Genomic DNA, 22853 nt, shown 5'->3' with positions numbered 1-22853 from the left:
TGCTGTGCTTCATGGGGTCACAAAGAGTCAGACACGACTGAGCGACTGAACTGAACTGAATTGCCTTATAGAATTTTGTTGTGTTCTGTCAGACCTCAACTTGATAAAGTGAACATCTTTTGAGGATTATAGTAGCTGGGTTTTTAGTCAATTGAAGAAACTCAAAGATTTGTACCACTTTGAGGATCTTTGCAATAATTCCATCATCCTTCTACCTGAGTCATCTCCCTAGTAGGGAAGCGCTCTGAAAATTTCTCAATAGTTGTGAAAAGTAACCTTATCATTAATGATTTCTGTGACTAAAGTCTTAATCCCCTCTTCTCATATCAATGGCTATGATGGTAAGAGATTCTACTAATCACTAAATATAGATTTGAAGGGAATCAAAGATCCTGTTCAGTGGGGTTCTCAAGGCAAGAATCCTAGAGTGGGTTGCCTCCTGCAGTGAACCACATTTTGTCAGGCCCCTCCACCATGACTGGTCCATCTTGGGTGGTCCAGTACAGCATGGCTCATAGCTTCATTGAGTTATGCAAGCCCCTTCACTATGATGAGGATGTGATCCATGAAGGGGACTTAATCCTAAAGGAAATCAACCCTGAAGAAAATCAATCCTGAATATTCATTCCAATGAATATTCTGGACTAATGAATATTCTGGACTAAAGCTGAAGCTCTGGACTAATGAATATTCTGGACTAATGCTGAAGCTCCAGTACATTGGCCAGCTGATGTGAAGAGCTGACACCCTGATGCTGGGAAAGATTGAAGGCAGGAGGAGAAGGGGATGACAGTGGATGGGATGGTTGGATGGCATCACTGACTTAATGGACATGAGTTTGAGTAAATTCCAGGAGATGGAGGAGCCTGGCATGCTTCAGCCCATTGGGTCACAAAGAATTGGACATGACTTAGCAACTGAACAATAACAACTGTCAGGAAGCATTTAACAGAAGGCTTCCTGTGTGCTGTTTTGGATCTGTCAGGAACCCTCTGGCCCTAATTGATTCCTGAATATTCAGGAATTGAGAGGCACGCCTTTCCCGGGGTTGAGGAATCCAGGCATTTCTCATTACAGTGATAAGTACCCTCTTCCTTTTTATGAGCCAAATGGTAAAAGATGATTGTTTGCAACTCTCTCTCTTTGATAGGGATCATCTTGTGTTTTGTAAGTCTGGAATTTTAATCTTTATCTTTGCTGAGAATTACTACAGTGTATACGCCCACGCCAAGTTGATTAAAACACCTTTGCTCCATCAGAGCTTTGGTCCCCGTGTCTTTCTTTCTTTCTTCTCTCTCTCCCCCTCTCTCTCTGTCTCTCTCTCTCTATTTCTCGCTAATTCCTTGGAGCGCGGATGCCCGCTGAGCTCACTTTCTTGCCCGGGCTTCTAAGCCTCTCTCAGAAGGCGCACTGCGCCTTCACCCACACAGAGGGCGCCTGGTGCCCACGGGCAGCCGCGCGAGCCCTGAGAACAGGGCTCTGTCGGCTTTCCGAGTGAACCAGGGGGTATCAGCCTCTTTCTCTCTCTTACTCTCGGAACCACCAGGTTCCGGTCCATTAAAGGACCAACAAGCGCTACCAGCCTCTTTCTCTTTCTTATCGTCGACTCCGGACCACCAGGTTCCGGTCCATTAAAGGACCAACAAACAACAAAGTATCCTGAGTTGCCGACATAACTCCTTTGGCTCAAAGATTCCTAGGGCTGAAGCAGACCATCCTTTTGTTTTTAGCAAGAAGCCAGCATGCACACAATTCTAGAAAGGTAATTGTCTACTCTTTCTCTTCAGATTCTCCTGTGACCTTCCCCACAGCTCTCATAGACTGCACAGAATGGCTGCAGGCCCCCTCCTTTGCTGGGCCCCTGGAGACTTAGGATGGCTTCCATTGCTTCCCCAACAACCCAGTTCCCTTGCCATGAGTCTGGCTGGGTGCCCAAGCCAGGCATGGCAAGAAGTCTGTTTGTCTTTGCAACTCATATCCCAGCGCAGAGCAGAGCAGCCTAGCAGACAGACCTCTGGTCTTCCATGCCTGGGAGGTTCCCTTCCTCTCTGAGAGGGCTGCTCCAGAGCTACGCTGGCAGGCACAGAAAGGAAGACAAGGAGCGCGAGGCCGATTAGGTGGGCGTGATTTCCCTCCCTAAGGGGGCAAGTGCCTGCCAAAAAGCCAGGAGGTAGGGAGGAGAGGTCCCCGTGTTGCTGGGACCCAGCTCCCCAGGGCTTCCATAGTTGGGGCCAAGGAAACAAGGCACGGAGTGAGTTGAAGAGGACCACAGAACTGTTCTGGATTGTGAAAACGATGACTGATGTTTCCATGGTAATCCTTCCATGGGTCAGCCTTACCTGCTGAGTGAGGTCACATTCCCACAACATGATTTCAACACAGCACACTTTTCAGACACTGTCCTTTGGCCCAAATTATGTTATTTGGTTGTCATCACTCTTAGAATATATCCTGTGTTTTCCTTAGGCTTACCTTTGTTCTTCATCTTATCATTTCTGTCTCTGTCTGTTGCCATTTTAGCTCTCATCTGAAGCCCATCTGTAACACCACCTCCTTTGAAAAGGCCTTTGCTAGTCATCCTAACCAGAAATGGGGTCTTGATTCTCCAAATACTTCTTATGACCCTTTTTACATTAAACTCACAGTTATTCACATTTCCCCTGAATTTGATTGTAACCTCATTCAGGGCAGAGACTGTGTCTTAATCTTATAATTTCCAGAGTTCAATAGGTGCTCATTAAAATGCCTGCAGAATAAGTGAGTAAATGAATACCTTGTTTTAGATTAGCTATCTCTCCTTGAAAAGAGAAACAGAAAGAGAGACTAAACTAGGAATGACAGAGGACTGGTAGTTTGGACTAAAACTAATTTCATTCTGGTCAAAACTCTTCTCCAGGACCACAACTCAATAATAAATTGAATGTCAAACCACTCATTTTTAAAAAATATTTGAACAGGCCTTTAACAAAAGAAAATAAACAAATGGCTAACAAGTACACAAAAAAGATGCTCAACATCATCAGGGAAACACAAAATAAAACCACCATGAGATATTACTTTACGCCCACGAGCATGGCTAGAATAGAAAAGGTTGATAATACTGCACACTGGCAAGGAGGAAGCTCACACTTCACTGGTGGGACTAGAAAGTGAGACAATCATTTGGAAATCAGTTTGACAGTGTTTCCTGCAAAAGTTAAATATACACCTATCCTGTGACCTGACAATTTGACTCCTAGTTTTTTACACCAGAAAAATAAAAAATGTGTGATTGTCTATGGAAGATGGAGCAAGAGAGAACTTCCTGGGAGATGCAAATGTTCCAAGTCTTGACTGAGATAGGGTAATATAGTTTTGCCAAGACTCATCAAACTGTACACTTTGAAAATGTGCATATTATGTTGTATGTGAATTATACCTCAATAAAAAAATAATTTTGCCCAGGATCAACCTAAAAAATCATGTATTCTACCTGCCTGTGGACTTCAGGCATGCTGGAAAGAACCCCGCCACAATTTTTCAGCCATCTAATACTATGACCTTGTGAAGAGCATTACAAGTCAAAAGAAATACATGAAAGGCTTATTTTTCTCTGAACCCAGATGGCACTGCCATGACTCTTAGATTTTCAAATGATTAATCTGATCAGCTAATAGCAACAATAGTTTATTTTTAAAGTTTGTTTTTGTTGATACCCGTAATGCAAGCTCAAGGATATGATCGCAGAGATTCTGTCTTCTTAGGAGTTACTTATAATAGTAAGTGGGACAATTACAATACGGTCGTTATCAACAGTAAGTTAAATGCTTATTAGAGTGAGTTACATAATTTAGACCTTGCAGGACTCTGGTTATTTATTATGGAAGGCATTACATTTCAGTGTATTCTTTCCTTTGAGACTTTAAACACCAAGAGCTTCTCTTAACGTATAAAAATGGAAAATGAGATCATATATCGATTAAAAAATCAATGAGTAAAAAATGTTATGAAACTAAATTTAAAAGGCTTTTTAAAAATTAGTGAAGATTGGAGATAAGATCTCACTGTATTTTTTTTTTTTAAGATCTCATTTTAGATGCTGCACCTGTTTTAAGTTAGATTCTTTTTAAAGCAATGACCTTGAAAATGGTAAACTAAATGGGCAAATTTGATCATTTTTGTCAACAGAGATGATTGTATTCATTCACAATACATTTATGAGATATACACATATTCTAATTCTTTTCTCTTTAGATAGAGTTTAAGATTTTCAACTTGGGCTTTTATACCAAATCACAGCCAAAACATGGCTATTTGATATTCAGTTATAATTTATCAAATGCTTATTGAGTATTTGCTGTCTTTTTTGAAGTAGGGGGATTACAGAAGGTATAAGACACAGTCAATTTCCTCTAGGATCTTCAAGTCTAGTTATGGCAGAAAGTTACGGGGGAAACAAAGTAATGAAGATTTTGAAAAAAATTTAAAACGAGTTAGAATATGTTACAGCACCACGCATGGTTAGTTAAGAGATGCTTTTTAAGACAGATGCTTGGAATTTGAGGAATGAGGCTGGACTCTCATTCCTTTCTTATGCTCCCCCTGTGGGCCTGTCAAATGCTATAGTCTCCATCGTCCTCTCTTCCTATGCTTTTGTTGCATTCTTCTAAAATTTAACCTAAATATGCATTAAAATAATGCATGGACCTGTTTTCCTAAAGCAAATTACATTGGAAACTTACCACACACAGCAGACCTTTGGGCAGCTCTTGCCTGCCTTCTGCTTTCTGCTTTCTGATGTCCCAGAAGCAACCACTTTCAATTTTCAGTATTCTTTCCATAATTGAAAATATTTCTTGATTTATTGGGTTTTGATTCACCCACTGACTCCCTTTAGCTCTCTCCCTTCACCCACACATACACCCTCCTGACCCTTTCCTCTACTCTCCTGAAATACTTTTAGGACATATTTGGTTGTGGCTGGCCATTACACGTCTATATTTTAGTATTATGGCTATTACACGTCTGCACACTGTGATTTCATTTTATTTCTTGTGTAACTTTTTTTGTTTCTTCACAAGACATCTGTTCCTCCTTTTTGAAAATTTTGCATGTCTTGGTTTGAAGGACCTCTTGCTGAGTCTTGTCACATGCTCTGAAGTTTTTTAAAATATCTCAGCCCAGTTTTTCATGAAATCAACCCTGTCAGATAATCTATTAGTCCCTTTTTATTTGTAAGCCTTTCTCTTGGAGCCCAACTTCACTGTTGATGTAGACAACCTGGTCTCAAAATTCCTAGGACTTCCCTTTTGGTCATCCTGAAATTCCATTTGCCTCTTCCCTGTGTGGACCACTAAATCCCTCATTTTTCTCTCTATTGGTCTGTACTCCCAGAAAAGGGGATTGGGAAATCAAGTTGTTGAGACTTTACACATCTGAAAATGTCTTTATTTTACCTTCACCATAGTTTGGAAATTACTACTTTTTCTTAAAATTTGAAGGCTATCCTCTGTAGTTTTATAACTTTCAATGTTATTGCTAAGACTGGATGGCATTCCAATTCTTCAGCCTTCAGAGGTAACAGGATTTTTCTCTCTATAAGCTTCTAGTATATTCTCTTTATCACAGCATTTTTATTTTTATTTTTTTTGGTAAGCCTGGCTAAAAGTCTATCAATTTTGTTTATCTTTTCAAGAACCAGCTCTTAGTTTTGTTCATCTTTTCTATTTTTTAAGTCTCTATTTCATTTATTTCCGCTCTGATCTTTATGATTTCCTTCCTTCTACTAATTTTGGGTTTTGTTTACTCCTTTTTTTCTAGTTCTTTTAGGTATCAGGTTAGATTGTTTGAGATTTTTCTTATTTCCTAAGGTAGGCCTATATCACTATAAACTTCCCTCTTAAAAAATGCTTTTGATGGGTCCCATAGATTTTGGAACACTGTGTTTCCGTTTTCATTTGTCTCAAGGTATCTTTTGATTTCCTCTTTTGATTTCTTCAATGGTCCATTGCTTAATTAATAGCATATTGTTTAGCATCCATGTGTTTGTGTTTTTTCCAGTTTTTTCTCGTAGTTGATTTCTAGTTTCAAACCATTGTGGATGGAAAAGATGCTTGATATGATTTCAATCTTAAATGTATTGAGACTTCTTTTTTGGCTTAGGCTGTGATCTATTCTGGAGAACATTCCATGTACATTTGAAAAGAATGTGTGTTCCGCTGTGTTGGGATGAAAGGTATATGCCTATTAGTTCACTCTGCTTAAGCTATAACAGCCTTCTTGCTTCTCTTCAAACAAGCCAGGTATGTTTTCACCTGGGGGTCTTTGCACTTGTCTAGAATGATTTTCCCTCATATAGTCACATGACTCACTCCATTATGACCTTCTGATCTTTTCCCAGTTGTCACTTTTTAAAAAATTAATTAATTTTTAATTGAAGGATAATTGCTTTACAGTATTATGTTGATTTCTAACAAACATCAACATGAATCAGGCATAGGTTCACCCATGTCCCCTCCCTCTTGAACATCTCTCCCACCTCCCTGCCCATCCCATCCCTCTAGGTTGTTACCGAGCCCCGGTTCAAGTTCCCTGACTCATGCAGCCAAATTCCCACTGGCTATCTATTTTACATATGGTCATGTATGTTTCCATGCTACTCCCTCCATACGTCCCACTCTCCTCTTCCTCCCCCTACCAGCCATGTCCATAAGTCTGTTCTCAGTGCCTCTGTCTCCATTGCTGCTCGGCAAATAGGTTCATCAGTACCACCTTTCTAGATGCCATATATATGTGTTAGCATATGATATTTGTTTTTCTCTTTCTGCCAATTGTCACTTTCTTGAAGAGTTTTTTCCTGACATTACTTCAAAGTGGTGACCTCCTGGGTTGAAAGTTGGTAATGAAGCATTCCTAGGCTCAGAAAGTGCTCAGTAAATGTTTACTGTACATTTTCAGAGGTTGGTTAGAAAAAGTTTCATCCAACTGATTGGAATAGGTAGGAATGAGAGGGAGAAGAGGGGAAATTCCAGGCAGGTGAGCCGGCTAAATGAGTTACAGCCTGAAACCTGAAATTTAGAAATTATTCATATTCTTATAACATTTGAGAGCAGATGATTTTAAAAAGGAGAAAATATGAAGGAGAAATATCCAGGGCTAACCCTCATTGAAGTGCTGGGGCAGTGGGCTCTAGTGAGAGAAATTAGGAGGCAGTTATCAGAGAGGTCAGGAAAGGGAAGAATAGTGATGTTGTCAAGAGTAAGGAAGAAGTGGGGGTAAATATATGAAGTGATCTAGATTTATTTTCTTACCTAAGTTTCACTAGTGTTAGCTACCCTGTTTTGACATATAAAAAATTGAGACTTGGATTTCACCATTAGTGATGGAACCAGGAATCAACTCCAGATCTGGCTCCTAGTCTAGTTATGTTTTACAACCCAGCATGCTTATGTAACTTATATGCAGAGTACATTGTGTGAAATGACGGGCTGGATGAAGCAACAGCTGGAATCAAGATTGCCAGGAGAAATATCAATAACCCCAGATATGCAGATGACACAACCATTATGGCAGAAAGCAAAGAAGAACTTAAAAGCCTCTTGATGAAAGTGAAAGAGGAGAGTGAAAAAGTTGGCTTAAAACTCAACATTGAAAAAACAAATATCATGGCATCCGGTCCCATCACTTCATGGCAAATAGATGGGGAAACAGTGGAAACAGTGACTGACTTTATTTTCTTGGGCTCCAAAATCACTGCAGATGGTGACTGCAGCCATGAAATTAAAAGACGCTTGCTCCTTGGAAGGAAAGTTATGACCAACCTAGACAGCATATTAAAAAGCAGAGACATTACATTGCCAACAAAGGTCTGTCTAGTCAGTGCTACGGTTTTTCCAGTAGTCATGTATGGATGTGAGAGCTGGACCATAAGGAAAGCTGAGCGCTGAGGAATTGATGCTTTTGAACTGTGTTGTTGGAAATGACTCTTGAGAGTCCTTTGGACTGCAAGGAGATCAAACCAATCAATCCTAAAGGAAATCAATCCTGAGTATTCATTGGAAGGCTGATGCTGAAACTGAAACTCCGATACTTTGGCTACCTGATGCGAAGAGCTGACTCATTGGAAAAGACTGTGATGCTGGGAAATACTGAAGGCAGGAGAAGAAGAGGGGTGGCAGAGGATGAGATGATTAGACAGCATGAATCTGCGCAGACTCCCAGAGATAGTAAAGAACAGGGGAGCCTGGTATGCTACAGTCCATGGAGTCATAAAGAGTTGGACTTGACTTAGCAACTGAGCAACAACAACGACAATTTACCACTTGCAAAGAAGCAGAAATAGACACTCTCCCATACCGGCAACATACTAAATTATCTTTAAAGTGTGACTGCTATTTAAATGCTGAAGCATTTATGGAAGCATGATTCAAATATTTATTGTGGTGGTATAGTCGCTAAGTCATGTCTGACTCTTGCAACCCCATAGGTCCACCAGGCCTACAGTCCATGGGATTTTCCAGACAGGAATACTGGAGTGGGTTGCCATTTCCTTCTTCAGGGGATCTTCCCGACCCAGGGATCAAACCCTGGTCTCTCATAGTGCAGGCAGATTTTTTAGCATCTGAGCCACCAGTGAAGCCCAACCATACATTTAGAAGGATAGGATAAAGACAAGTAATACTTTTGAAAAATATTTCACCAAAAATGTCATTAAATATATTTTACTGATTTTGAAAATTGTTGTTTAACCCTTTCTCATTCAGCTCTTCAGGGTCTGCTTCTGGGTCAGTTTATTTTGGTTTTGGTTTATATCGCTGTCAGTTGAAAAAGGTACCTCACAAAGACAGATGGTTCCAAATGGAATAAGGCAGGCTTGGCTGTACTTACTAAATTAAGATTCTCATCTCTCAATCCTATTTAGTAATCAAATATGTTTTTATTGAAATCCATATTCTCAGATGTCAGAAAGTAGTTTCTGCAAACTAAATCTAAAGATGTTTCATTTTCATATATTATACATGTGTGTTTTACCCATTGCAACTCAATTCAAAAGGTTTTAAAACATGTTAGTATTTGATTTCTTATTTTTAAAAATGTTTTTATAAGTGATATTCACTATTTTCATCAGGAAAATTACATAACATGTAAATGTTTCCAAATACCTGTTTCTAAAGGCTCTTTCCAAAGCACACATTTCTTTAGAAAAGCAACAAGTTTCCTCATTCATTGGTGAAATATCACCTTTTATCTCAAAGGAGCAGTTAAAGATATCTTTAAAAAATATCTTCCAGGTTAAAAAAAATTCATGGAAAAGGTCAATACAATTATTTTCACTTGTCTTTTTGTAAGAAGAAAAATGCATAATACTTTTAAGTACTTTGCCATGAGTTATCAGTGAACCCCAGTATGGTACAAGAGATTTTCAGGGTCACTCTGCCCTGTTATATGGAGGCTGTGTGTTAAGAAAGTAAGGTCATAAACCCTTTCAACTGGGGTGCATTCAATCTTAAGGTGAAATCATTAAAAGTGAAAGAGTGAGGGTGTAAGTCTTCAAACCTGTGGACCACCCACTGTTGCCATGGGCTGCACCATCCCCTACTTGATGGAACCTCTTGTTTATAGATGGAAACTTCTTGCCTCTGGTGGATTGTCTTGTGCTTCTCCTGAGTGGCTGTGTTCCACTTTGGGAAGGATGGAACGAGTGCTCAAGAATGAAATTCTAAACTAAGGCAAAACCAAGAGGATGAAGAAGGTGGTCCTGATAAAGAGGCTTGCGGGAGACAGAATCAGCAGGACTTGATCATGATTAGATATGGAGGTATCAGTATAAGTCAGGGCAACTGCACACACACAATTTTTTCCATGCTGCTTTACAAAAATGTTCACATCTCTTCTTTTCTAGTGATTGTAAGTTTTCCCAGATATGAATCAAGCTATTTATATTCTTCCTTCTTACCGCCGTGCACTGTGCAATGCACAGTCATTTCTCGGCAAAGACTAAGTGCCCTCTGCCTGTTTGTAGACCTCATGCCTGCAAGCATCAGCTGCTCAAAAATGTCTTTTTTTCCACAAGAGGGCCTTCATGAATGTCCACACCAAGGTGGTATCAGTGGAGTGTGGGACCCTCTGAGTCTCAAAGGACAAGGCCTTTCTTCTGAACAGTAGCCTGTACAGCTGGGCAGAAAAGCACTAGCAGAAACCTTTATCCAAGACAACAACATTCTCTCCCCATAAACATCATCAGCTGATCGTCTTACTGGCCCCTCCCTCCCCTGCACCAAAAGGCAAATGTTCTCCCATTTGTCTCACTCACAGCAAGGCTGGTCCACTGTAAACTCCTGCAAATGCATCTTGGTCAATAACTGTCAGGTATTTATTCTTGTTCAGGTAACTGGAAGAGAGACACACGCAGAGAATGGATTAGGCGAGGTTAAGCAAATTAATATAAACACCAAAATAAAATGTGAGTGTGGTCTCCTTAGCTACTAACTGTTTTTTAGGAATTTAGACCATGGGGGTCACAAAGAGCGACACACACACACACACACACACACACACACACACACACATGGATTTAGAAAACATCTTACCTTCTGTCTTAAGCACTCAAAATATTCTAGGTTTCAACGGCGCAAGGTTTAGATGCATTCATTATGGCTGAAGTCTTTGAAAGTGAACTTGCTTATGATCTAGTTTACATATTTTAAAGATTTTATATAAGTTGCCCAATTCGCTATTTACCTGGCCAATGGTGACTGTGTTTTTTAATCCTCTTCAATACCAACCAAATTAATTTTTGTTCCTCAATACTGATCAATATTTCCATTTACTTTTGATGCCTGGGCTTATATCAGGTATTCAGTGAAGGTGGTGAAGATGGTGAGTGGTGATAGGGACTGGCAGATTCAGATCTTTTATTTGGGGAAAGGCTGCTAGACTTTGCAAGTAATAATTCAGGATACTAAGATAAACACTGGATAATGTCTTAGTATAAATTGTGTGTATGTGTGTGTGTCAGTTGTATAAATAGTCCCCACGTAATTTTTGAAACATTCTTATACTGAAAATTTATTTGTTGTTCATGTGAAATTCACATTTAATTGGCTGGTCTGCATTTTCTCTGGCAATTCTGAGCAGGGGAAGGTTATACTGATAAGATTATAGAATATAGCTTCCATGGAAGTGGTTTGATGGACGCTTTGATCTTTCCATTTTGAAAACACGTTGGCATTTGAGGGGAAAATATTTTTGAAGCAATTTAAGTCATAAAGGGATTCTGAAAAACAAAATTACCTCTAAATGGATAAAAGCTTTCAAGTATTTTGAAACTGGCTTTTTTCTCCTAGCTGTTTTAGAAAACAAAGTTATCTAAAAAGAAACCAAGTATTATATATATAAATATATATTTTTTATTTCTTTTTAGATAAATATATCTTTATAGATATATGTATCTGCTATATCTTTATTTCCTTTTAGATTATATATATATGTGTGTGTGTGTGTATATATATATATAATCTCCTTATTATAAATGATCTCAATTTACACATGTTTAGAATAATTTACCATATAGACAAGTCAGTTTAGAGTCAGTGAGTAGTCACCTGCTGGTGCAGTGTGAATATAGTGGAGACTCTTTGGAGATCTGTTTAGATATAGATAATGCTTCCATTTTTCTGCTTATGGTGCTTGCTCTTCATGATGCAAAATTCTTGAGGATGATGGTTAAAAAGAATAGCATGACACTGGTATTTACATGTAAAAGGATAACCAGCAAGGACCTACTCTATAGCACAGGGAACTCTGCTCAATGTTACTTGGAAGCCTGGATGAGAAGGAGTTTGGGGGAGAATGGATCCATGTATATATATGGCTGAGTCCCTTTGCTGTCCACCTGAGCCTATCACAACATTGTTAATCGACTATACTCCAACATAAACAGTTTAATAAAAAAGGACAGTGTGATAACTAGGTAAACTACAGAGACCTACTGTGTAATACAGGGAACTGTACTTGGTACAGTTATCTTGGAATAACCTATCATGGAAAAGAATCCGAGAAACTCTATGTATATATACCTCTGACCGAATCACAGTGCTGTAGACCTGAAACCTACCCAACATTACAAATCAACCGTACTTCAATTTTTAAAAAAGGAACAGTATGCCATGAACACTGTGAGTCAGAAGGATGCTTTCTCCAGAGCCCGCGCAGAGGAACTCGCCCTCGGTTAACCGGCTGTTCCTCCCTTTCTCTGAATCTCGGAGGGAGACTGAGGACAGGGAGGGTGGCTGTGTTTGTGGCTGAGCTGGGGGAGGCAGCCTCTGTCGCTGGTCAGAAGGCAGAGCAGGAGCAGTGCTTCCATGAGCTTCGGGCCCCTGGCCCCTCCTGGCCCACCGTCTGCTCCTCCAGTCTTTTGTCCAGGATGGAACCTGGAAAAAGAGGGGGCCGCCTCAGAGCCACAGAAGGGTCTCCACTGGGGCAGCTGGACGAAGAGTTTTACCAACCGCCAACAAAGGCTCCCTCTCCTGTATGGGGGATGAGGGGTTAACCAAATGACAAATACTGCGACTCCATACAGTGCTGTCGGTGTTCAATCAGTCATGTCCAACTCTTTGCAACCCCGTGGACTGCAGCACAACAGGCTTCCCTGTCCTTCACCATCTCCCAGAGTTGCTCAAACTCGTGTCCACTGAGTAGGTGATGCCATCCAACCATCTCATCCTCTGCCGTGCCCTTCTCCTCCCACCTTCGATCTTTCCCAGCATCAGGGTCTTTTCCAATGAGTCAGCTCTTTGCATGAGGTGGCCAAAGTATTGGAGTTTCAGCTTCAGCATCAGTCCTTCCAATGAACATTCAGGACTGATTTCCTTTAGGATGGACTGGTTGGATCTCCTTGTAGTCCAAAAGACTCTCAAGAGTCTTCTCCAACACCACAGTTCAAAAGCATCAATTCTTCGGTGCTCAGCCTTCTTTATGGTCCAACTCTCACATCCATACATGACTACTGGAAAAACCGCAGCTTTGACTAGACGGACTAGTGATGTCTCTGCTTTTTAATACGCTTTGTGATCTTTAACACATTTATTCAAATCGAGGTTCAGAATAAAGTTGATCTAAAGTAGCCACCACCTGCTTTCCTCATTGTACCCTTTATTTCCTTCACGGCATTACCACAGCCTGTGCTTATGTTGCTTCTTTGTTTACTGTTTCATTGTTTGTCTCCCCAGTCAGAATGTAAGCTTTCTGTCTTACTCACTGCTATATCACCAATGCCCAGTTCAGTGCCTCTGTAACTATCTCCTGAATGAAGGTGTAAAGGATTGAATCAAAAAAGCAATGCACTGTTCCTTCAAAATAGTGAGGTGGGCCATGCTAAACTTTCACTGTAAGGAAAAAGTAACAGAGAATCAAGCATCATATGGTGTGTTGGCAACCACTGACTCCTCAGATGGCAGTGACAAGCAGCTTGTTTACAAATGCCACAGAGTATGGTCCAGATGTGGCCTCTTCAGGCGATGGCTGGATAGCAGGCTTCCAGGGTACCGTTAAGTCTAAAAATGCAGGGAGGGGGTCAATTAACCTCATATATGTACAAAGACCCAAGTAAGAGGTTACAGCAGCCAGTCTGTGCCTTCCGGATGAATGGCTGTCATGTAAGTCTCACTCAAAGACTTCATTTGAACACTGTTTGACTCTCCTTCAACTCAACGTGTCTACAGAGTTCATGGTCAGTGATAGCTAGAGCAGACAAAAGCCACCTTGGAGAAACAAGAACTGCAGAGAAGATCTTGAACAGCATGATTTTGTAAAAAGACAACAAACTCAGCACAAGTGCCACGCTGACTGGCGTCCCCTTTTGTACTCTTTGGACCACACAACCTGCAGATCACATTCTGTTCCCAGACTGCTGAAAATCAAGTAAGGATTGGTGAGTTCATCTCAGTTTTTCCTCCTCATCTCTGACTGCCACAAGTGAAAATCGGCTTGCTCTAATCAGTAGAAATTATTGTAAAACTAAATAATTGCTTGTCCAATTCTGCAGTGTTTTCATCGGATATTCAATACGCCCCCGAGGATCAGGAGGCTGGTTGATAAGTGCTACAGTTTACCAGAAATGCTGCAGAAGATTTTAAACTGGGAAAGCCAGCCAGAGTCCAGGAGGGGAGCAGCAGGATGAAGAGAGGGTGCAGCCAACTTGAACAGAGATGAACTGAGTCTTGGGGGGAGGCCGCCTTCTCTAAAACCAAGGATTGTTTGTACACTTCATCCCTTAGAAATAACGAGGTGCTTAAAAATGAAACCCCCCCTCTGCCATTGGCAGTTTGGAGGCTATCTTCTTATCACAGATGATGATAATGCCATGAAGTGTTAACCTTGAGTTCAGATTGCTGATTCTACCTTCCTTCTGAAGCAAAGTGGATGGGGTGAGAGAATACATTTGCAGAAGCCTTAATATTCAGGAAGAGTGGACTTCCATCAGCCCATGTATCATATAATGTTCACGGGGAACGTCAAGTTTAAATTGAGTCTTTGACCCTGACTTATCCTGATTCCTCTAGAATCCACAGTCTGTAAGCCAGCTTGGGTAAATCAATCACAAATCTTGGTAGGGCTGCATGGGTAACCTACTCTAGACGATGATTATTTCATATGGAGGGCATATTTGTGTGATCATCTAAACCCTCTCTTCCACAGACAAGGTGAATGTAAAAGACTAAAAAGAGTAGAATGTCTTGGAGTCTGCGGTGAAAAGAAAGACTTCTTGAAAGGATTTCGAAATACTGGGAAGGGCTTATTTGAAAAGGACTGGTATCTTTTTCAGAAATAAGATAGATACTGCTCCATATGTGTATTCCATGCTTTTTCACTCTTTGGAGCATGTATGCCTCTTTGAGAACTTCTTGGAAGAAATTAAGTTCCTCGTAGAAAAGATATATCAGATTTTTTCACACGGGGGTCGGGGTCGGGGGGGGTGCAGGTAAGGGGAGGGGAGTTAAGCCCTGCTCTGATTTAAGTGCTGTGTATCTCACAGGTACGGAAGAATAGCGTGGTCAGAAAAATGACGATGGTCAGGAGTGAGGTGCGAAAGACTATCCAATTGATGAACTCAGTACTGAAGACATGGCTCACATTAATCCCCACTGGACTCACACTTGGCACATAGCAGCCATTCAGTAAAAACAAGCTGAGTAAATACATGGAAGTCCAGGTGCTGGGTACCTCCTAGTTGGAGGCACCCTCTACATTATGTTTAGGTGAGGACATGTCAGAGGGAGAAGTATGACATTGCAGCAAGGCAAGCTGTGGGTGCTGCTAAGCTTTGTTCTCTAGGGTGTTTTAGGATACATCACGGCTCCAAGATAGAATTTCAGCCTGCATTTCCATAATCCCTGTAGGGTACCTGTTTATGTTGTGAGACTCTCATGGGAATACTTCTGTAGGGAACCGTGTTTCCCTCTCATAGCATCAGTTACTTGGAAAATAACTGTCCAGCTCTCAGTGCTCCATAAAAATCTTTTTGGTAGCAGAAATCAGGACTGTTGTTCATTCGCTAAGTTGTGTCTGACTCTTGGAGACCCCATGGGCTGCAGCATGCCAGGCTCCTCTGTCTTCCACTATCTCCCGGAATTGACTCAAATTCATGTCCGTTGAGTCAGTGATGCTCACTAACACCTGTCTGTAAACAGTAACAGGTGAGAAAATGCTCAAGGTTTCCACAGGCAGAGGTAAGAGCCAGCCTTGGAGCATATCCTGCAAGCTGTTCAAATACTTACTGCATGAGAAATAATAGCCTGCCTGATCCTGTAATCTTTGCTCTGATCATCTTTTCCCAGGGCTCCAAGGTGTGGGGCTTTGCTTGTGATAATGTGTGATGCTAATTAGTGCATGGATTGTGTTGACTTCTCTGTGCATAAGGATTGGTGGTGCAGTGCCCGCTTAGCCCGTCAAAATGCTATTTTTTCCTGCCCGAATGTTTACGGTTAGTTAGTAGCTTGTTGCTGGAATTTGACTATAGAAAGTACTCTACAGAGAAGGAAATGTTCTGAGATAAGCAACATATCCTCGTGCCTGATGGTGTGGAGGGGTGGAAAAGAGGTTCCAAAGAATGGATGTGTGACTTAACTCGCGACTGAGAGCAGTTCAACTCCTGTTGAGCAAGGGATGCTGGTGTTATTATTAATTTCACATCTGAGTGATGACAGTGTGCAGGGCTCCATGTGAAATCACAGGCTCGCGCACCAGCCATCATTTTCATGAACTTTTAACTAATTACCCAACTGCTGCTGAGGCATCAGTGCTTGTTCTCAATGTGGGACTTGTCCAACTTGGCTGCAATCATGTTCTTCAGTTACACTAAAAAATAGGTCTCGGGAAGGTCAAATCTGCTAATTTCAGCACACTGACATGAGGCAGATAATGGGGAATAATCACTGTTTTGGATGAGCAGTTGTTTAAATTAGAAGTTAAAATATTTTACATCAATAAAATCTTAGAACTCTAGTAGGGTAATTACAGAATACTGATGTGTTTACATTACTTTTAAAGCACAATTCGCATTGAGGCTGGTGTCAGCTCCATGTTAAAATCACAAAGTCAGTATTATTTTGTTATTACTATGGAAACCTGACCTCTGTTTTCTCCATCTGCAGCTCAGCCCTTATTTATCTTCTTCCAGTTCCAGGCCTCTTTATCATGATTACTATTTTGATTTTTACCTTGCATTATTAGGATACCTTTTACTGAAGAGAATAAAGCTAAGAAAAATTTAGTTTCTGTCAACCAGGAATCAAGAACTTAGGATAGAATGAATAGATGGAACATTTATTTTTATAACAGGAACAGAGATTAAGTTTAGATTTCAAATACTGATTGGAAAAAAAAATCTTTGTTTTATTTTATCATTGAATATGAACTTTCAAACCCTAGAATATGTTTATCCAGATACTTCTTATCTTTATCCCACGCTAGCCATTTAATCTTTACAAAGAGTTGGGAGAAACAGACTCCATATTTTGTGACACAATGGTCATCCTCACTGAATATCTACATCTAGATCAGTTCAGTTTAGTTCAGTCGCTCAGTCATGTCTGACTCTTTGTGACCCCATGGACTGCAGCACACCAGGCCTCCCTGTCCATCACCAGCTCCTGGAGTTTACCCAAACTCATGTCCATTGAGTCAGTGATGCCATCCAACCATCTCATCCTCTGTCGTCCCCTTCTCTTCCTATCATCAATCTTTCCCAGCATCAGGGTCTTTTCCAATGAGTCAGTTCTTTGCATCAGGTGGCCAAAGTATTGGAGTTTCAGCTTCAACATCAGTTCTTCCAATGAATATTCAGGACTGCTCTCCTTTACAATGGTCTGGTTGGACCTCCTTGCAGTCCAAGGGACTCTCAAGAGTCTTCTCCAACACCACAGTTCAAAGCATCAATTCTTCAGTGCTCAGCTTTCTTTATAGTCCAACTCTCACATCCATACATGACTGCTATAAAAACCATAACCTTGACTAGATGGACCTTTGTTGGCAAAGAAATGTCTCTGCTTTTTAATATGCTGTCTAGGTTGGTCATAACTTTCCTTCCAAGGAGTAAACATCTTTTAATTTCATGGCCGCATCTAGATCAGATGTTCACAAACTATGACTATGTGGTCACATTCTACTTGCCACCAGTTTTTATAAATAAAGTTTTATTGACACGTGGCCATACTCATTGGTTTATGAATTGCCTGTGGCTGCTTTCACACTACAGAGGCAGAGTTGAATAACTATGATTGAGATCTTATGGCCCACAAGGACCGACCTATTTTTTATCTGGCCCTTGCCAGAGAAAGTTTGCTGATCTCAGCTCTAGACTTCTAAAAATCAAGGCAAAAATGATTTTCAGTTAAGAAATATTTCCCACATTTGTGAAACCCTTCCAGATTTTACATAAAAATGTCAAGAAAGTATGTGAAAATGATGTATTGATTCTTGCCTATGTTTCAAGAGATAGCAGTGACTAGAACAGACTGTAATTCAGGGAATCAGTGAATTAAAATCCACTGTCTTCAACAGAAAAACCCTCTCCCGTCAGCCAAGGCTCTCACAGAGCCCACGATATGGTCTGAGAAGAAGGCTGGTAGGAAGGTAGAAACAGTCTCCCTTCATAACCTCTTCATAGATTTAACTTCAGAAGACCCCAGAATGATCTGAAACTTTACTGGCTCTTATATCCTCCATAGCCTGCCTCTTGAATAAACCTTGTTAAATTTACCTGCCTCCCAACACAGCAGTCTATCAGATTTTTCTTGAGTGTTTTTGTTGTTCGGTCTCTCAGTCCTGTCCGACTCTCTGTGACCCCGTGGACAGGCTTCCCTGTCCTTCATTATCTCCCAGAGTTTGCTCAAACTCATGTTCACTGATACCATCCAAACGTCTCATTCTCTGACTTAAGTAGCTTCCCCCAAAAAGTATTCTGTGGCATACCAGTCGAGAGAGAGGCTCCTGGAACCAAGACCTCCCTAAGAAGCTCTGCATACTGTATCCTCCTGTTGTGTCCATGTGTGTGCCTGTGTGTGTGTGTGCATACTGTATCCTCCTGTTGTGTGCGTGTGTGTGCGTGTGCGTGTGTGTGTTCAGTTGTGTCCAACTCTGCAACCCCATGGGCCTGCCGGGCTCCTCTGTTCATGGAATTTTTCCAGGCAAGAATATTGGAGCTGGTTGCCATTTCCTACTCCAGATCCTCCTACTGGATACTAGTAATTCAGATTCTTCTATCAAAAGACCTAAGAAGTCCAGCTGTACACTTTGTTTAACTTTATAAGGTCACGAACAGCTTTTAAGAAGTAAGCCTCATTAATTTATCATGGAAAGAGAGTTCAAAGAACATAGTTTGGGAAATGCATTCCTTTACCCCAACCCAATTTATTCTCTTACCACAAAAGCTGGGAAGAAATTGGGATAGAAATTATTGTTCCATTGTTAGTTTTTCCTTTTTTTTTTTTTTTTTCCTCAACAAAATGTATCTATACTTTCTTGATATTCTGCACCTGACTTTATGTCCAAACTGTGAAATAACAGGCTACCGGATTACACCCAGATCCTCTTAGCACAGTAGTCTGCTGATTAAGGAAGATTCACTCTGGAAACCTCCTGAAGTGTCTCTGGAGTTCTCTAAACATGACCAAGAGGCCAGTTATGAGCAGGCATGAGGTGTTTTGGAACAAAATGGTGAAGGTACATGGACTGATTTTAGTCCCAGTTCTTTGAATTTAATAACTTGCGATTATGCCCGCCTCTTCATCAAGGTGCCCCTCACTCAAACCTCGTCTGGAAGTTGGCTGAGCGGGTGACCTTGCCGTGTTGGTAAAGTCAGACTCTCACCGACAGACGACTGGTGCTTGGTGTAACTGTTCTGTGAAGCTTCCTCTGGTTGTATCTTAAGTCTTGAGTGACCTCCTTTCTCCAGCATGAGTCCACTCCTCTGCGAGATCTACAGACCTGCAAGTTCTTTCAGTTTCTGTGTTTCACGTCTTTAACAGACTAAGAAGGATACACATTATCCTGGGCTATGAAGCAAGTAGCAGCAGCTAGAGGAGTTGGGCATCCAAGCCCAGAGGTGGCTGGTAAGTCAGCAACAGTGAATCCCAGCAGGGCACAGGGGAAGGAGTCTTGAACTAGGGGTTCTGGGTCCTGGTTTTGGCCTGGACACTAGACAGCTCTATCAAATGTAAAAAGCCACATTAAAAAAAAAAAAGCCAGGTGTTTGTTTATATTTTTGGCTGCACCGGGTCTGCGTTGCTGTGTGTGGGCTTTCTCTAGTTGCAGCAAGTGGGGTCTACTCTCGAGCTGCGGTGTTTGGGCCTCTCGTTGTGGTGGCCTCTCTTGTTGTGGAGCACGGGCTCTCGGGTGCTGGGGGCTCAGTAGTCATGGCATAGGGCTTAGTTGCTCCGTGGCAGCATTTAGGCTCTTCCTGGACCTGGGATTGAGCCTGAGTTCCCTGTACTGGCAGGCAGATTCGTAACCACTGAACCACCAGAGAAGTCCAGCTATGGTTCTTGACCTTTGCGTAAAGCAAAGGTTGGACTCACCTGAGGAGACTTCTAAAAAATTCCCATGCTCTGGCTACCCTCAGACCAACTAAACCAGAATATCTGGGGCTAAAATCTAGGGCTCCCAAGTCTCTTCAGGTGATTCAAACTGGTAGCCAGTACAGAGACCCTTGCTCTGCAGAACTTAAAAGTCTGAATTTTATACTCAAATCTCTTGTCAGATACCTGAGAGTGATTGAGGGTGATATCGCCCAATGACAAACATGGCAAGATAAGGAGGCAAATAACTGAGAGCACAGATCCTCATAGACAGTGAAGTCGCTCAGCCGTGTCCGACTCTTTGCGACCCATGGAGTGTAGCCTACCAGGCTCCTCCGTCCATGGAATTTTCCAGGCAATAATACCGGAGTGGGTTGCTAGTTCCTTCTCCAGGGGATCTTCCCGACCCAGGGATCGAACCCGGTCTCCCGAATTGTAGACAGACGCTCTACCGTCTGAACCACCAGGGCAGTCTACGGATCCTCATTTTGGGCATTACGATCGTTTGCGATGGAAAAACAAAAGTTTTAGAAATGAATTACTGTATATTCAAGGTTGGTTTCTTGTCCTTCTTCTTATCCAGAATTCCGGAAAAGTAATTTGGATTCAGGCAAATTCGGGTTCAGCTGGACATGCTGGATAATTCAGAGCCATGTGACTAGCTCTCATCTCCCTGACTGAAAGGTTTTTCACTGTCCCTATAGAGCGTTTGCTAATGTGGTTCTCTGTTGCCTTAATGCTAACATTGTGATGACCCTGATGTCCCTAACAGTGTGACTGTCTTCTGAAATCTCTACACCCTAAGTATCTACAAGCTGACTTAATTATTTTGAGAAGTCCCAATTCCCCACTTCATTCATAGAAAATTTGAATTGGGAAGATTACTGCCCTAAGGGTCATGGCTTTCTAGGTATAAAGAGGAAAAATATTTGGCTAAACTCATGCAATATTAAAATTGCATGCTAATAATTTTTTAATGTGGTAACTATGGAAAATCATGCTTAGGTCTTCAAGCAAGGATTGTTAGCGTTACTTTCTATCTGAAACGTGTATTTTGGATTGGGTACATTTCTCCCCAGTATACGCTGACCCTTGGTATTCTTCCCTCAAGTTGAGGCCCCTGGCCTGTGTGTTTGGTGTGGACAGGGAGTACATTGGTCTTGTTCATCTTGGTATTGCACAGTTCCAGGATCGTTGAGGGCTTTCCCCAGTGGCTCAGAGGTAAAGAATCTGCCTGCAATGCAGGGGCCACAGGATATGTGGGTTTGATCCCCGGGTCGGGAAGATGCCTTGGAGGAGGACATGGCAACCCACCCCAGTATTCTTGCCTGGAGAATCCCAAGGGCAGAGCAGCCTGGCAGGCTACAGTCCATAGAGTCGCAAAGAGCCAGACACGACTGAAGCAACTTAACACGCACACAGGGTTGTAAAAGGTGTTCAGTAAATGTGTTGAAAAATAAATGAAGGATTGTGTGAGATGTATACATAGTTAAGACAGAAGTAGGGTCTCTCCTATACTATAAATAAGTTTGATGTATAAGTATTCACGTTACTCCTTTGAGTCTTTTCAGACTTACCCTGTAATTATGTTTTGGGGTTTTTTTTTTGGCCATACCACAGAGCATGTGGGATTTTAGTTCCCCAACCAGGGATTGAACCCTCTCTGCCTGCAGTGGAAGGATGGAGTCTTAACCACTGGAAGTCTTAACCACAGGAAGTCCCTGTAATTATATATTTAAACAATGACTAACATCAACCTGAATGAGCCCACAACTAGACAGTCTAGAGAAAGGTGCTCGGATCTTCACTTGATAAAAACTACTAAGAAATCCAAAAACCTGATAAAGAGCGAGAACTCAGGGAGTAACACCAAGGTATAATGATGTTGAACTTATTAGTATATATTGTACAGGTTATTTTTGCCACCTGTTGATGTTCGGTCAATGGACCAGCAACATCATATCAACTGGAAGCTTGTTAGAAATGCAGAATCCTGGAGCTCACCCCAGATCTACATAAATCAGATCCTGCATTTTAACAAGACCCTCCCACCCCAATGCTCTATATGCTCAGTAAAGTTTCAGAAGCATCATACAGCACAACAGATCTAGAAACATAGGTCTTCAGATTTTGCAATGATCATTTTCCAGAACATAAAACAACTATGAATGAAATGTTTAAAGGGGGGAAAAAAAGATGGAATTACAGAAATGAACTGGCAAATATTTTAGAAAGCAAACAGAACATCTGAAGTTGAAAAAAATACAACTGTTTAAAAATACTCAATAAACTGTTATAAAACAAATCAAACATGAACACCTGGGAGCCTGCTTTGGGGTTCTCTGCTCTGCAGAGGTTTGCATGTGTTTCTGCCAGGAGTCCAAAGGTTCTGCTAGCGTGGTCCCACTCCAGCCCTTATCCAGGTTCCCTGAATTAACCCAGGAATAGGGTTTGCCTCACTTCTCTGCCTTCTCACTGACTAAAGTCTCGTCTCCTGGCACCATGGATGCTGGCAGCTGTCCAAGGGAACTGCACCCTCTCTATCTACCCACCACTTTGGTTTTAGTTATTGGTTCATTACTTTATGTCATTTCCCTCTCTTTGGAGCTATGGCATAAAATATAAAACTTTTAAATGTGTGATCTAGTTGTTTCATAGTAGCAGGGCCCTACAAATTACTTGGCCCACCATACTGTAGAAAGCAGACTCTACAAAAGCTAATTGTCATTTACTAGCTCGGGTTAAATCACACGCCGGATGGCTGAACCAGTCTACCAGCTCTTAGACACGAAGCATGCC

At 41.4% G+C, this 22853-nt stretch overlaps 1 protein-coding gene across 1 annotated transcript in view; it reads right to left on the bottom strand.

Moving 5' to 3' along the window:
* The window catches only part of TSHR (thyroid stimulating hormone receptor), a 162719-nt gene that overhangs the window by 32249 nt on the left and 107617 nt on the right, over nucleotides 1-22853 (bottom strand). The window contains exon 9 of the mRNA XM_070469729.1: nucleotides 10292-10369. Within this exon, the coding sequence (XP_070325830.1) occupies nucleotides 10292-10369 (78 nt within the window). The remainder of the gene's footprint in view (nucleotides 1-10291; nucleotides 10370-22853) is intronic.

The sequence above is a fragment of the Odocoileus virginianus genome, chromosome 6, assembly GCF_023699985.2.
Source record: "Odocoileus virginianus isolate 20LAN1187 ecotype Illinois chromosome 6, Ovbor_1.2, whole genome shotgun sequence".
Taxonomy (NCBI): Eukaryota; Metazoa; Chordata; class Mammalia; order Artiodactyla; family Cervidae; genus Odocoileus; species Odocoileus virginianus.
The sequence above is the reverse complement of the archived record's forward strand: the minus strand, read 5'-3'. Positions and strand labels throughout refer to the sequence as shown.